We start from the raw sequence: 16,331 nt of genomic DNA, 5'->3' as shown, positions 1-16,331 counted from the left end.
CTCATCACCAAAACCAAAGAAGTTTAGAACAGAACCATCAGCAGGGAAGGTTATGATGACTCTCTTTTGGGACGAAAAAGGCGTCATTTTGGAGCATTACATGCCTAGAGGGACCACTGTCAAGAGTGCATCATACCAACATCTCCTAAAAAAAATCATCTGCGACCTGCAATCAAATCGAAGCGACGTGGGTACAGACCCAGCCGTTTCGTGTCGGGAGGCCAAACACGCCCTGGACTCCAACGGATGAAGAATCACTTCAAGTCATCGCAACAGACCCTGGTTACCGTGACCGCCGCCCTCAGAGTTGTCGTGCCTTCTTCTCACTGAGCCAGATCCTCCGCTACGCTTCCGACAGCCGCTCAGGGCACTGCTTCGCCGTGGCTGCCTACGCGCTCCTCGACTCGTAGGACCGCGCCCAACTCCCTTCCGTGCTCCTCGAGATACTGTCAACGATATACAGATATCGTCATGTAGAAGAAGCTGTAATTAGATGAATGACGAACACTAACTTCACTTAACGAAGGTTCATTCAGCACTTGCACATACAAGAGCACGAAGTGAACTGCCTCCGGCCAGAGCAAATACGGTGTATATAAAGTTAGAGAACATTCCAGTACAATGATTCTTGACATTTATGGATACTTCTTTAATGTACTCGAACCGAATGTTGTTGTTGTGGTCTTCAGTCCTGAGGCTGGTTTGATGCAGCTCTCCATGCTACTCTATCCTGTGCAAGCTTCTTCATCTCCCAGTACCTACTGCAACCTACATCCTTCTGAATCTGCTTAGTGTATTCATCTCTTGGTCTCCCTCTTCGCTTTTTACCCTCCACACTGCCCTCCGATACTAAATTGGTGATCCCTTGATGCCTCAGAACATGTCCTACCAACCGATCCCTTCTACTGGTCAAGTTGTGCCACAAACTTCTCTTCTCCCCAATCCTACTCAATACCTCCTCATTAGTTACGTGATCTACCCACCTTATCTTCAGCATTCTTCTGTAGCACCACATTTCGAAAGCTTCTATTCTCTTCTTGTCCAAACTAGTTATCGTCCATGTTTCACTTCCATACATGGCTACACTCCATACGAATACTTTCAGAAACGACTTCCTGACACTTAAATCTATACTCGACGTTAACAAATTTCTCTTCTTCAGAAACGCTTTCCTTGCCATTGCCAGTCTACATTTTATATCCTCTCTACTTCGACCATCGTCAGTTACTTTACTCCCTAAATAGCAAAACTCCTTTACTACTTCTTTAAGCGTCTCACTTCCTAATCTAACTCCCGCAGCATCACCTGATTTAATTTGACTACAGTCCATTATCCTCGTTTTGCTTTTGTTGATGTTCATCTTATATCCTCCTTTCAAGACACTGTCCATTCCGTTCAACTGCTCTTCCAAGTCCTTTGCTGTCTCTGACAGAATTACAATGTCATCAGCGAACCTCAAAGTTTTTACTTCTTCTCCATGAATTTTAATACCTACTCCGAATTTTTCTTTTGTTTCCTTTACTGCTTGCTCAATATACAGATTGAATAACATCGGAGAGAGGCTACAACCCTGTCTCACTCCTTTTCCAACCACTGCTTCCCTTTCATGCCCCTCGACTCTTATAACTGCCATCTGGTTTCTGTACAAATTGTAAATAGCCTTTCGCTCCCTGTATTTTACCCCTGCCACCTTCAGAATTTGAAAGAGAGTATTCCAGTTAACGTTGTCAAAAGTTTTCTCTAAGTCTACAAATGCTAGAAACGTAGGTTTGCCATTTCTTAATCTTTCTTCTAAGATAAGTCGTAAGGTTAGTATTGCCTCACGTGTTCCAACATTTCTACGGAATCCAAACTGATATACAAATTAAAATTTTGCAGTTTAGGTGAGTTTCTAACTCACTACCCTCCATACAACAGTCTAGTATCATAACCACTACAGCACTTTGACTGTGCTGCTCAACTTTTTCTGCGTCATTGCTCCCTCCTTAAGAGAACAGCGTGTCGGTGTTGCGTCCTCCTAGTCCGGGAACGAGTCATCGGTCCTGCATACTCCGACTCCCGATGACTGATGTTCGCCCTGGCGGTGATCTTCTCAGAACTTCCTTTGCCACTATGCTCTTCGTCAACTTTCCGCTTGTTGCCTGTCGCTGGAGCTTCGAATTTACCCTGGCTTGCAGGATTACATCTAAATTTATACTCCGCGAGCCACCCAACGGTGTGTGGCGGAGGGCACTTTACGTGCCACTGTCATTACCTCCCTTTTCTGTTCCAGTCGCGTATGGTTCGCGGGAAGAACGACTGTCTGAAAGCCTCCGTGCGCGCCCGAATCTCTCTAATTTTACATTCGTGATCTCCTCGGGAGGTATCAGTAGGGGGAAGCAATATATTCGATACCTCATCCAGAAGCGCACCCTGTCGAAACTTGGACAGCAAGCTACACCGCGATGCAGAGCGCCTCTCTTGCAGAGTCTGCCACTTGAGTTTGCTAAACATCTCCGTGACGCTTACCAGATAACCCTGTGACGAAACGCGCCGCTCTTCTTTGGATCTTCTCTATCTCCTCCGTCAACCCGATCTGGTACGGATCCCACACTGATGAGCAATACTCAAGTATAGGTCGAACGAGTGTTTTGTAAGCCACCTCCTTTGTTGATGGACTACATTTTCTAAGCACTCTCCCAATGAATCTCAACCTGGTACCCGCCTTACCAACAATTAATTTTATGTGATCATTCCACTTCAAATCGTTCCGCACGCATACTCCCAGATATTTTACATAAGTAACTGCTTCCGATGTTTGTTCCGCTATCATATAATCATACAATAAAGGATCCTTCTTTCTATGTATTCGAAATACATTACATTTATCTATGTTAAGGGACAGTTGCCACTCCCTGCACCAAGTGCCTATCCGCTGCAGATCTTCCTGCACTTCGCTGCAATTTTCTAATGCTGCAACTTCTCTGTATACTACAGCATCATCCGCGAAAAGCCGCATGGAACTTCAGACACTGTCTACTAGGTCATTTATATATATATTGTGAAAAGCAATGGTCCCATAACACTCCCCTCTGGCACGCCAGAGGTTACCTTAACGTCTGTAGACGTCTCTCCATTGATAACAACATGCTGTGTTCTGTTTGCTAAAAACTCTTAAATCCAGCCACACAGCTGGTCTGATATTCCGTAGGCTCTTACTTTGTTTATCAGGCGACAGTGCGGAACGGTATCGAACGCCTTCCGGAAGTCAAGGAAAATAGCATCTACCTGGGAGCCTGTATCTAATATTTTCTGGGTCTCATGAACAAATAAAGCGAGTTGGGTCTCACACGATCTCTGTTTCCGGAATCCATGTTGATTCCTACAGAGTAGATTCTGGGTTTCCAAAAACGACATGATACGCGAGCAAAAAACATGTTCTAAATTTCTACAACAGATCGACGTCAGAGATATAGCTCTATAGTTTTTCGCATCTGCTCGACGACCCTTCTTGAAGACTGGGACTACCTGTGCTCTTTTCCAATCATTTGGAACCCTCCGTTCCTCTAGAGACTTGCGGTACACGGCTGTTAGACGGGGGGCAAGTTCTTTCGTCGTCTTGTATCGGGGTCGAAATCTTCAACTTCATAAACAACATCAGACAACTGTTTTACAACCTTATATTGTCCAAAGTAGCGCCTAACGAGCTTGTAAGAGAGACCGACCTTCCGAACAGGAGCGAAGATCCAGACGAGGTCACCCGGCTGGTAGAAAACAGGGCGGTGGCTGGCGTCATACCTTCGGCGGTCGTTTTCTTGAGCCTGCAGCGTGCGGAGTCGAGCTAACTGCCGAGGTTCCTCAGCTCTGCTTAACACCTGGCCGATGTAGTCCTCAGCAAAGTATCGAACAACTTCCTTTCGTGTATGTGCCATGCATTCGTTAATGGAACAGTGGAAGGGGGGGGGGGGGATAATATGAGTGGTACCAGATGTACCCTCCGCCACATACAGTACAATTGTTTACGGAGTGTAGATGTAGATAGAATTCACTGATGCTCGTCTGCTCGTCCCCACTCTGGTATACACCAAATGTGCGATTAAAGCCAAATTCTGATTTTGTCTTGCTAAGCTGTGAGGGTTCGCAGTCGCACCTAACGTATGACTTTGCACTCGCAGGCGGACGTGAGGGGAGGCCTGTGCTCGCTGATCCAGGCGTCCAACACGCTGGGCTTCATGATCGACTACTGCGTGGGCCCGTTCGTGTCGTACTCGACTCTGGCGCTCATCGGGCTGGCGTCGCCGCTGGTGGCCGTGGCGTGCTTTGCCTGGATGCCCGAGTCGCCCTACTACCTGCTGGCCGTGGGGAAGGACGCCGCCGCCGAGAAGGCGCTGCGCTGGCTGCGGGACCCGGACCGCGACGTCGCCTCGGAGCTGCGCGAGATGAAGGTCCGTCTGCCGTCTCTCAAATCTGCCGTCTCCTCTTCCTCTCTTCTCCGTCGCACACTGAATCGTTCTTAATTTAAGGATCGATCAAAAATTTCCGTCTGAGGCTGTTGCTGCAGCTTATACTCAACGTAGCGCGACTCCAATGTGGGTATATACCAGGTGTACTGGTATGAAATGAGCGTTAAGATACAAACGTCTCGATAGGGAACATTTGTTGTGAACGAGCCTGGCTGGTATGACATCTGTCAAAGTTATTTAGTATACATCAAGTCATGGAACAAACAACATCATATGTTTTCATCGTGTTAACAATGTCGAATTTTGTACCACAAAGTGATGATTTGCGGAAAGCATTAATTTTTTGTTTTCATTTGAAAAAAAGTGCTGCAGAGTCGCATCGAATGCTTGTCGAGGCATATGGTGATCATGCTCTGTCGGAAGCAACATGCAAAAGATGGTTTCAACGGTTCAGAAATAATGATTTTGATGTAAGAAATAAACAACGTGGAAGACCACCAAAAAAGTTCGAAGACGCCGAATGGCAAGCAATGTTGGATGAAGGTGATACTTTGAGTTCAAAATGGTTCAAATGGCTCTGAGCACTATGGGACTTAACTTCTATGGTCATCAGTCCCCTAGAACTTAGAACTACTTAAACCTAACTAACCTAAGGACATCACACAACACCCAGCCATCACGAGCCAGAGAAAATCCCTGACCCCGCCGGGAATCGAACCCGGGAACCCGGGCGTGGGAAGCGAGAACGCTACCACACGACCACGAGACGCGGGCATACTTTGAGTCAGAAGCAAATTGCAGCAATGCTAAATGTTGCACAACAAACAATTTCTGACCGTTTGAAAGCTGTGGGAAAGATCCAAAAGTGTGGAAAATGGCTGCCACATGAATTGAATGAAAGATAGATGGAAAACCGAAAAATCATTTGTCAAATTTTGCTTCAAAGACATGAAAGAAAATCAATTTTACATCGAATTGTTACTGGAGATGAAAACTGGATTTATTTTAAGCATCCTAAACGGAAAAAATCATGGATTAATCCAGGACAACCATCAACATTGACTGCAAAACCAGATCGATTCGGCAAGAAGAAAATGCTCTGTGTTTGGTGGGATCGGAAATGTGTGATGTATCATGAGCTTCTAAAACCCGGTGAAACTGTGAATACTAATCGCTACAGACAACAGATGATCAATCTGAACTATGCATTGATCGAAAAAAGACCAGAATGGGACAGAAGACATGGCAAAGTAACTTTTTACACGTCAATGCACCTGCACACAGAGCAAAACTGGTTCAGGATACAATGAAAACACTTGGCTGAGAGCTGCTACCCCACCCGCCTTATACACCAGTCTTGCCCCCTTCCGACTACCATTTGTTTTCATCAATCTGACACGCATTGGATGAGGAAAACTTAGATTCCTACGAAGAAGTCGAAAATTGGGTGTCTGATTGGTTGGCTTCAAAAGACGAACATTTCTATTAGCGTGGTGTTCACAAATTGCCAGAAAGGTGGTCAAAATGTATAGAAAGCAATGGTCAGTACTTTGAATAAAATGTTTTTACTTTTCAATTCAAAATTAGCGTTTCATTTTCACAAAAAAACGCTCATTTCATAACGATACAATTGGTAAGCACCGAGAAGCAAGCAAGCGATTAGTATGGAGTTAATGTATTTCCGACGAGCGTGTGGTAAAGTCGGAAAGTGAACTAGGGCTACATTATTACCAAATGCGTCCAAATAGTTCAAATTCAGATGGCTCTAAGTACTATAGGACTTAACAATTGGGCTCATCAGTCCTCTAGACTAAGAACTACGTAAATCTACCTAAGCTAAGGACATCACACACACCGATGCCCGAGGCAGGATTCAAACCTGCGACCGTAGCAGCCGCGTGGAAACAGTACCAGTCTACAGTTATTCTTTTCTTGGCTGCCGAAGGACGAACAATAATAGACATCCGTCGGAGAATGAATATATGAATATGTATGGGACAGCATGTATGTCGGAAACCGCCTTTGTGGGATGATGCGCCAAGTTCCGCGCTGCTTCGTGATAACGCAGGTCCCCGTATCGCAACGCAGAAGTTATATCACCTCCAGTGGGAGGCACTAAAGCACTCGCCCTATAGTCCTGATCTCTTCCCACAACATTACCCCGCCTTCGGGTCCCTTAAAAAAGGCGTGAAGGGACGACGCATCCTTTCGGACGAGGATATGCAACTGGTAGTTAGGGACATCTTCATGCAGCAGGGCCAGTATTTTATCACTCTGGTGTGTCGGTCTGGTGATTGTCTCAGTGGTCATAGCTATTTTGCTTGATTGGCATACCGATTCTGGACTCTAGGGCCTTCGAAAGCAAACTGTTTTGCTGCCCTCATACTATCACTGGAAAAAATACACTACTGCCCATTAAAATTGCTACACCAAGAAGAAATACAGATGATAAATGGGTATTCATTGGACAAATATATAATACTAGAACTGATATGTGATTAGATTTTCACGCAATTTGGGTGCATAGATCCTGAGAAATCAGTACCCAGAACAACAACCTCTGGCCGTAATAACGGCCTTGGTACGCCTGGCCATTGAGTCAAACAGAGCTCGGACGGCGTGTACAGGTACAGCTGCCCATGCAGCTTCAACACGATACCACAGTTCATCAAGAGTAGTGACTGGCGTATTGTGACGAGCCAGTTGCTTGGCCACCATTAACCAGACGTTTTCAGTTGGTGAGAGATCTGGAGAATGTGCTGGCCAGGGTAGCAGTCGAACATTTTCTGTATCCAGAAAGGCCCGTACAAGACCTGCAACATGCGGTAGTGCATTATCCTGCTGAGATGTAGGGTTTCGCAGGGATCGAATGAAGGGTAGAGCCACGGATCGTAACACATCTGAAATGTAGCGTCCACTGTTCAAAGTGCCGTCAATGAGAACAAGAGGTGACCGAGACGTGTAACCAATGGCACCCCATACTATCACGCCGGGTGATACGCCAGTATAGAGATGACCAATACACGCTTCCAATGTGCGTTCACCGCGATGTCGCCAAACACGGATGCGACCATCATGATGCTGTAAACAGAACCTGGATTCATCCGAAAAAATGACGTTTTGCCATTTGTGCACCCAGGTTCGTCGTTTCGTACACCATCGCAGGCGCTCCTGTCTGTGATGCAGCGTCAAGGGCAACCGCAGCCATGGTCTCCGTGCTGATAGTCCGTGCTGCTGCAAACGTCGTCGAAATGTTCGTGCAGATTGTTGCTGTCTTGCAAACGTCCCCGTCTGTTGACTCGGAGATCGAGACGTGGTTGGACGATCCGTTACAGCCATGCGGATAAGATGCCAGTCATCTCGAATGCTAGTGATACGAGGCCGTTGGGATCCAGCACGGCGTTCCGTATTACCCTCCTGAACCCACCGATTCCATATTCTGCTAACAGTCATTGGATCTCGACCAACGCGAGCAGCAATGTCGCAATACGATAAACCGCAATCGCGATAGGCTACAATCCGACCTTTATCAAAGTCGGAAACGTGATGGTACGCATTCTCCTCCTTACACGAGGCATCACAACAACGTTTCACCAGGCAACGCAGGTCAAGTGCTGTTTGTGTATGAGAAATCGGTTGGAAACTTTCCTAATGTCATCACATTGTAGGTGTCGCCAACGGCGCCAACCTTGTGTGAATGCTCTGAAAAGTTAATCATTTGCATATCACAGCATGTTCTTCCTGTCAGTTAAATTTCGCGTCTGTAGCACGTCATCTTCATGGTGTAGCAATTTTAACGGCCAGTAGTGTATTCAACGTAGCGCTATTCCAATGTGGGTACATCAGCACCGAAATGCAAGCTAGCGATTAGTACGGAGTTCGTGTCTTTCCGACGAGCGTGCGGTAAATTCGGAAAGTGAACTAAGGCAACGATATTACCAAATGCGTCCAAACAGTACCAGTCTACAGTTATTCCATTCTTGGCTGCCGGAGGACGAACAATAGTAGACATCCGTCGGAGAATGAAGGATATGTATGGGGCAACAAGTCTGACGAAACCCGCCATTGTGGAATGATGCGCCAAGTTCCGTGCTGCTTCGTGACAACGCAGGTCTCCATATTGTAACGCAGAAGTTACATCACCTCCAGTGGGAGATACTCAAGCACTCGCCCTATAGTCCTGATCCCTTCCCACGACGTTTTCGCGCCTTCGGATCCGTTATCTTTGAATACTGATTATTGCGTGATATGAAAGTTGGTGGTAATAATATATGCGCTACGTCCTCGGCGTTTAGCGCCTCGTCTATCTGCAAGTGTGTCCCTATCCAAATTTTCTATGAGCTCTCGCTATGGCTAAATGTAACAGTCACGAATTTTGCCGCTCTTCTTTGGATCTTCTCAATCTCTTGGATCAGACCCAACCGGTAAGGGTCCTGTACAGACGAACAATACACCAAGACTGGACGAACTGACGAATTGTAAGCTATTTACTTCGCTGAAGGACTGCATCGCTTCACGATTCTACCAACAAACGGCAATCTAGAGTTCGCCTTGCCCGTTACTTGTGCAATCTGATCATTCCATTTGAGATCATTTCGAATAGTCACACCCAGATACTTGACGGATGTTGCCGCTTCCAAAGACTGGGCATTTATTTTATACTCGTACATGAATGAGGATTTTCGGCTTTGTTATACGCAGTAGGTTACACTTACTAATATTCAGAGATAACTGCCAGTCATTACACCACGCATTTATTTTCTGCAGGTCCTCATTGATTTGTTCTCAACCTTCGTGTGATACTACTTTCCTGTAGACTTCAGCATTATCGGCAAACAGTATAATGCCGCTGTCAATACCATCAACCAGATCATTTATGTAAATCGTAAAAAGTAGCGGACCTATTACGCTCCCCTGGGGCACACCTGATGTTACGCTTGTTTCTGTTGAAGTCCTAGAGCCTATCGGTATCTTCCACAACTTCACTGACCTTCTTCCTGCACATCTCGCAGCAGGCTGCGCTTCCATAGGTGGTTATTCAAACCTTTGATCGGTGGTCACATTAATGTGATTGGACAGTCTACAAGTGCGAGGATCACGTAACTGTTTCCCAGAAATTATCTCGACATATCACCTGCCTGTAAACACCAGTTCTACTCGATTATATAGATGTTCCTGCAATCGTTGAGTAACGGGCGCCAATACTTCTTTCAGAATTCGATAATATCTGTCCATCTAGATTTAAATTTTGTGTTCTGATAAGAAATCTTCGATTCAAACAGCTATCTCAAGTGATATTCCGCAAGCGCGTGACACTTAGATTAAATGAGACTTTGCAACGTTATCAAAGTCTTACATAAAGGCCGAACCGGAAACCATAACGAACTCCTTTAAAATAAGCATAAAAATCGTTCAGAATTCGACAGTATGTGATTAGCAGTGCAGTTCTGCAAGCTACCTCCAGACAGAAAGATGAGTTGAGGTCGCAGTGAGAAGTGGCAAAGTGATTTACATACGGATTAACTATCTCATTTTACCTACAAACCTCCATTATGGATGTGTCTACATCAATTTTGCAAAAACAGCATTCTAGAAGGATGGAAGAATTAATAATGTGAAACAAACGATCCAGTGTTTTTCATTTTTTGATGTTGTATGCGTTTTAACCTGTGTTACATGCTGCAGTTTCCCTCGTTGTTGTAGTCTTAACAATTTCGCGCCTTTATGTATTCACAAACTCCGCACGCAAATTTACACTTTGTGGTAACTTTATGTTTTTGTTTGATTTTATCAACAATTTTTAGCAGTGCTGATATTCAATATGTAGTCAAGAGTCTAAAGATACTTCTTCGTCCTTTTTTCATGGGTGTTAGGCATTTAACTGGCAGCGTTTGGGATCACCTTATGCCACTATTACAGTAGACGTGTAATCTTAGGGCAGAAGTACTACTGATTTATAACGCTATGAAGGCGAAATTTGAGTAACTCCTCTTTGAACGTAATGAAAAGCTGTTGCTGGATTTTTGAGCGAACTAATCTGAAATCGCTTCTGCCGCTCTTAACTGTTCCCGTAGACGCACTGAGACAGTTTACACGTGAGCTCTGCGAAGACCAATCCTGCACACCAACCTTTTTTTTAGTACACTATGCTATGGCCGTTGGATAGTAGGTTTATCTTGTAATTCAGCAGAGGTACTAATATGAAGTTCAGAGTTAGGAAATACTTTCTGAAGGTTGTTGTCTGGTACGAAAATGTACTATTTAGAAGAGAATAGAAGTATTTGAAATGCGGTGCTACAGAAGAATAATAAACTTTAGATGGGTAATCGAAGAACCACTGGTGACAAGTGTATTTTGGCACAATTTGACTGAAAGAAGGGATCATTTGGCAGACAACACCCTGAGGCATCAATGATTCGTCCATATGGTTACGGTGAGGAATGGATGAGGGGGATAAAAATTGTAGAGTGGATACAGCTTCCTGCAGTAATACAGAGGTGAAGAAACTTGCACAGGACAGACAAGAGTAGAAAGTAATGGTACTCAGGCTTCGGGGAGGACCACGCGAGGTGGGGCAGTGGTTAACACAATGGACTCGCATTCGGCAGGACGACGGTTCAAACCCTCGTCCAGCCAGCCTGATGTAGGTTTTCCCTGATTTCATTAAATGGCCTCAGGCAAATTTCGGGATGGTTCCTTTGAAAGAGCACGGTCGATTTTCTTCCCCCATCCTTCCCTCAACCGAGCGAGGTGGCGTAGTGGTTAGCAAACTGGACTCGCATTCGGGAGGACGACGGTTCAATCCTGCTTCCGGCCATCCTGGTTTAGGTTTTCCGTGATTTCCTTAAATCGCTCCAGGTAAATGCCGGGATGGTTCTTTTCAAATGGCATGGCCGACTTCCTTCCCTAATCCGATGAGATTGATGACCTCGCTGTCCGGTTTTCTCCCCCAAAACAAACCCAACTCAACATTCCCTCATCCGATGGGGCCGATGACCTCGCCGTCTCGTCTTCTCCCCCAAATCAACCATCCAACCAACCAACCAATCTCCAGGGAGGCGACTACAACAACATTTTTGGTATTTGTAGGAGTAGCAATATAGGTAATCGTTATCACTCCTAATTAACGCAGCACTAACAAGGGGACGTCACGACGTTGGAATCACGGATTTACTTCAAACTTTGTACACCTTTAGCAGCCCATTAAAACAACATAATGTGGAGGTAGTAAGTGCACTACTCTAGCAATTCAGAGAAAAACGCAAGAGAAATTTTACGCGTCTTTTATGTACGAGGGTAATCCCAAAAGTAAGGTCTCCTATTTTTTTATAAGTACATAGACCTGTTTATTTCTACCATGGTTTACATCAGTTTATCTCTTGAACGTTTAGCTATTTTTTTACATAATCACCATTTCTGTCGATTTTCGTAGACGCTATGGCAGTTTTTGTATGCCCGTGCCATACCAGCTCGCCTCCACGTTGTTCAGAAAGTTATGAACTTCTTCTTTCACCTCGTTGTCGGAACTGAATAACTGGGACCAAAATTAACGCTTACAGGTACTGTGAGATTCTGAACAAACTCAAACGGGCAATTCAGAACTGGAGAAGAGGAATGTTGGGCAAAGGCGTACACATTCTCCATGACAACGCTCGCCCACACGTCGCTAGGCAAACCGTTGCTCTCCTGCAACAGTTTCAGTGGAACATAACCACCCACCCTATAGCCCTGACTTGGCACCCAGTGACTATCACCTGTTCACTAGGTTAAAAGAACATCTGGCCGGAAAGCGATTCAGCTCCGACGCCGAGGTGAAAGAAGAGGTTCATAACTTTCTGAACAGCATGGCGACGAGCTGGTATGATATGGACATACAAAAACTGCCACAGCGTCTAGAAAAATCATCAACAGAAATGGTGATTATGTTGAAAAATAGCTAAATGTTCGAGCCGTAAACTGATGTAAACCATTGTAGAAATAAACAGGTCTATGTACTTACAAAAAAATAGGAGACCTTACTTTTGGGATTGTTGTTGTTGTTGTTGTTGTGGTCTTCAGTCCTGAGACTGGTTTGATGCAGCTCTCCTCGCTACTCTATCCTGTGCAAGCTGCTTCATCTCCCAGTACGTACTGCAGCCTATATCCTTCTGAGTCTGCTTAGCGTATTCATCTCTTGGTGTCCCTCTACGATTTTTACCCCCCACGCTGCCCTCCAATACTAAATTTGTGATCCCTTGATGCCTCAGAACATGTCCTACCAACCGATCTCTTCTTCTAGTCAAGTTGTGCCACAAACTCCTCTTCTCCCCAATTCTATTCAATACCTCCTCACTAGTTATGTGATCTACCCAACTAACCTTCAGCATTATTCTGTAGCACAACATTTCGAAAGCTTCTATTCTCTTCTTGTCTGAACTATCGTCCATGTTTCACTTCCATACATGGCTACACTCCATACAAATACTTTCAGAAACGACTTCCTGACACTTAAATCTATACTCGATGTTAACAAATTTCTCTTCTTCAGAAACGGTCTCCTTGCCATTGCCAGTCTACATTTTATATCCTCTCTACTTCGACCATCATCAGTTATTTTGCTCCCCAAATATCAAAACTCCTTTACTACTTTAAGTGTCTCATTCCCTAATCTAATTCCCTCAGCATCACCCGATTTTATTCGCCTACATTCCATTATCCTCGTTTTGCTTTTGTTGATGTTCATCTTATATCGTCCTTTACTTTTGGGATTACCCTCGTAAATTATATTTCTGTGCAAAGATACTGGTCGCAAGAATTCATTATGGTCATGTGCTTAGCGTTCGTGTGAGGCAAGATGACGAGGCGACGGTTCGAATCCCGCCAACCCTTACTTTTTAATGTATTTTTTTTTTCATTACTGGTCTCAGTACTTAATTTATATGACGTTTGAGAGGTAATATAATGAAAGAAAACCCCATGTATTTTGATGAAGTTGTAGAGCATTTGATATGTTATCTGACTACTTACTGTATGTAATTAAATTTTCAAGGAGGAGGGGCAGGCTTTGAAAGCCCATGTCAGACCTCGATAAATAATGATGCGAATGACGTTACTTACAATCAGTGATTTAGTAAGTCACAGCGTGCCAGAAAAAAAGAGTAATGTGGAATTATTTGTCGCACGTGCTCTCGACATGTCACGTTACAGGATGTTACTTGTCATGCAGACATGGAAACGACAAATTGAAATTTCATGCAAATACACGTACTTTTTTCCAATATATTACTTCTCAAATGTTATATAAATTAAATAATGAGACCAGGAATGAAAAAAATACGGGTTAAAATTCGAGCTGTCGCCTCGTCCACGACCCGCCAGCCGTGCGGTAACGCTAACCACGTGACCACAAGGAATTCTTACGGTGGGCACCTTTGCACACACACACGATTCACATAACAGCCTCGTAAAGCTTCTCTTGCGATTTTCTCTAAATTGCTAGAGTAATGCACCTTACTGGCTTCACATTATCTTGTATTAATGGTCTACTAAAGGTGTTTGAAATAAATCCGTAAGCCCAATGTCACGGTCTCCCCTTACAACTACTGCATTTACATTGGAATAATTAGAATCTATCCTCACATTGCCATACGGTGCAACGTTTGATCTTTGTCACATCTAAATACCCTACAGATCTGTACACTGCACGATTTGACCAGCGGATTAAATGGAGACCGCAGAGAGGTCCCTTTCAAACACCGTCAGGAACTGATGTCGCGGTCTCACACGAGTACACGGCATCTACGTATCCTTCACAGAGATCACTCAACATCTGATAACAGTTCACGTTCATTATACAGGGCCGTCCATTGATAGCGACCGGGCCTAATATCTCACGAAATAAGCGTCAAACGAAAAAACTACAAAGAACAAAACATGTCTAGCTTGAAGGGGGCAACCAGATGGTGCTATGGTTGGCCCACTAGATGGCGCTGCCACAGGTCAAACGGATATCAACTGTTTTTTTTTTTTTTAAATAGGAACCCCCATTTTTTATTACAAATTCGTGTAGTACGTAAAGAAATATGAATGTTTTAGTTGGACCACTTTTTTCGCTTTGTGATAGATGGCGCTGTAATAGTCACAAACATATGGCTCACCATTTTAGACGAACAGTTAGTAACAGGTAGGTTTTTTAAATTGAAATACAGAACGTAGGTCCTTTTGAACATTTTCTTTCGGTTGTTCCAATGTGATACATGTGCCTTTGTGAACTTATCATTTCTGAGAACCCATGCTGTTACAGCGTGATTACCTGTAAATACCACGTTAATGGAATAAATGCTCAAAATGATGTCCGTCAACCTCAATGCATTTTGCAATACGTGTGACGACCAACAGCGAGTAGTTCGCCTTCCGTAATGTTCGCACATGCATTGACAATGTGCTGAGGCAAGTTGTCAGGCATTGACGGTGGATCACGATAGCAAATATCCTTCAACTTTCCCGCGGAAAAGAAATCCGGGGACGTCAGATCCGGTGAATGTGCGGGCCATGGTATGGTGCTTCGACGACCAATTCACCTGTCACGAAATATGCTCTTCAATACCGCTTCAACAGCACGCGAGATATGTGACGGACATCCATCATGTTCGAAGTACATCGCCATTCTGTCATCCAATGAAACATCTTGTAGTAACATCGGTAGAACATTACGTAGGAAATCAGCATACATTGCACCTTTTAGTTTGCCATCGATGAAATGGGGGCCACTTCTCCTTCCTCCCATAGTGCCACACCATACGTTAGCCCGCCAACGTCACTGATGTTCCACTTGTCGCAGCCATCGTGGATTTTCCGTTGCCCAATAGTGCATATTATGCCGGTTTACGTTACCGCTGTTGGTGAATGACGCTTCGTCGCTAAATAGAACACGTGCAAAATATCTGTCATCGTCCTGTAATTTCACTTTTGCCCAGAGGCAGAACTGTACACGACGTTCAAAGTCGTCGCCATGCAGTTCCTGGTGCATAGAGATATGGTACGGGTAATGTAACATTTTCAACACCGACTATATTGAGATTCTCGATACTCGCGCAATTTGTCTGCTACTGATGTGCGGATTAGCTGCGACAGCAGCTAAAACACCTACTTGGGCATCATCATTTGTTGCAGGTCGTGGTTGACGTTTCACATGTGGCTGAACACTTCCTGTTTCCTTAAATAACGTAACTATCCGGCGAACGGTCCGGACACTTGGATGATGTCGTCCAGGATACCGAGCAGCACACATAGCACACGCCCGTTGGGCATTTTGATCACAATAGCCATACATCAACACGATATCGACCTTTTTCGCAATTGGTAAACGGTCCATTTTAACACGGGTAATGTATCACGGAGCAAATACCGTCCTCACTGGCTTAATATTACGTGATACCACATACTTATACGTTTGTTACTATTGCAGCACCATCTATCACAAAGCGAAAAAAGTAGTCCAACTAAAACATTCATATTTCTTTACATACTGCACGAATATGTAATAGAAAATGGGGGTTCCTATTTAAAAAACGCAGTTGATATTCGTTTGACCTACGGCAGCGCCATCTAGCGGGCCAACCATAGCGCCATCTGGTTACCCCCTTCAAGGTAGACAAGTTTCGTTCTTTGTAGTTTTTTCGTTTGACGCCTATTTCGTGAGATATTTGGCCAGGTCACTATCAATGGACCACCCTGTATACCCTACCAGGCCTGGTAGCAATACTGAACACCAACAACTCCAACGCACTATGCTGGCCGTTCTACCTGTAATAGAGAACTGCAGCTCAAATCATTTACATGTTCGCCAGTGGTGTGTACGTGTACAATGTTCCAATGACGTCCGAGCACGTCTTCCGGGTGCTGCACATT

The 16,331-nt window shown here is 44.5% G+C and overlaps 1 protein-coding gene across 1 annotated transcript in view; it reads left to right on the top strand.

The window, feature by feature from the left end:
* The window catches only part of LOC126474203 (facilitated trehalose transporter Tret1-like), a 40,247-nt gene that overhangs the window by 11,428 nt on the left and 12,488 nt on the right, over nucleotides 1-16,331 (top strand). The window contains exon 2 of the mRNA XM_050101667.1: nucleotides 4,155-4,424. Within this exon, the coding sequence (XP_049957624.1) occupies nucleotides 4,155-4,424 (270 nt within the window). The remainder of the gene's footprint in view (nucleotides 1-4,154; nucleotides 4,425-16,331) is intronic.

The sequence above is a fragment of the Schistocerca serialis genome, chromosome 4 (assembly GCF_023864345.2).
Source record: "Schistocerca serialis cubense isolate TAMUIC-IGC-003099 chromosome 4, iqSchSeri2.2, whole genome shotgun sequence".
In the NCBI taxonomy this organism is placed as follows: domain Eukaryota; kingdom Metazoa; phylum Arthropoda; class Insecta; order Orthoptera; family Acrididae; genus Schistocerca; species Schistocerca serialis.
The sequence above is the reverse complement of the archived record's forward strand: the minus strand, read 5'-3'. Positions and strand labels throughout refer to the sequence as shown.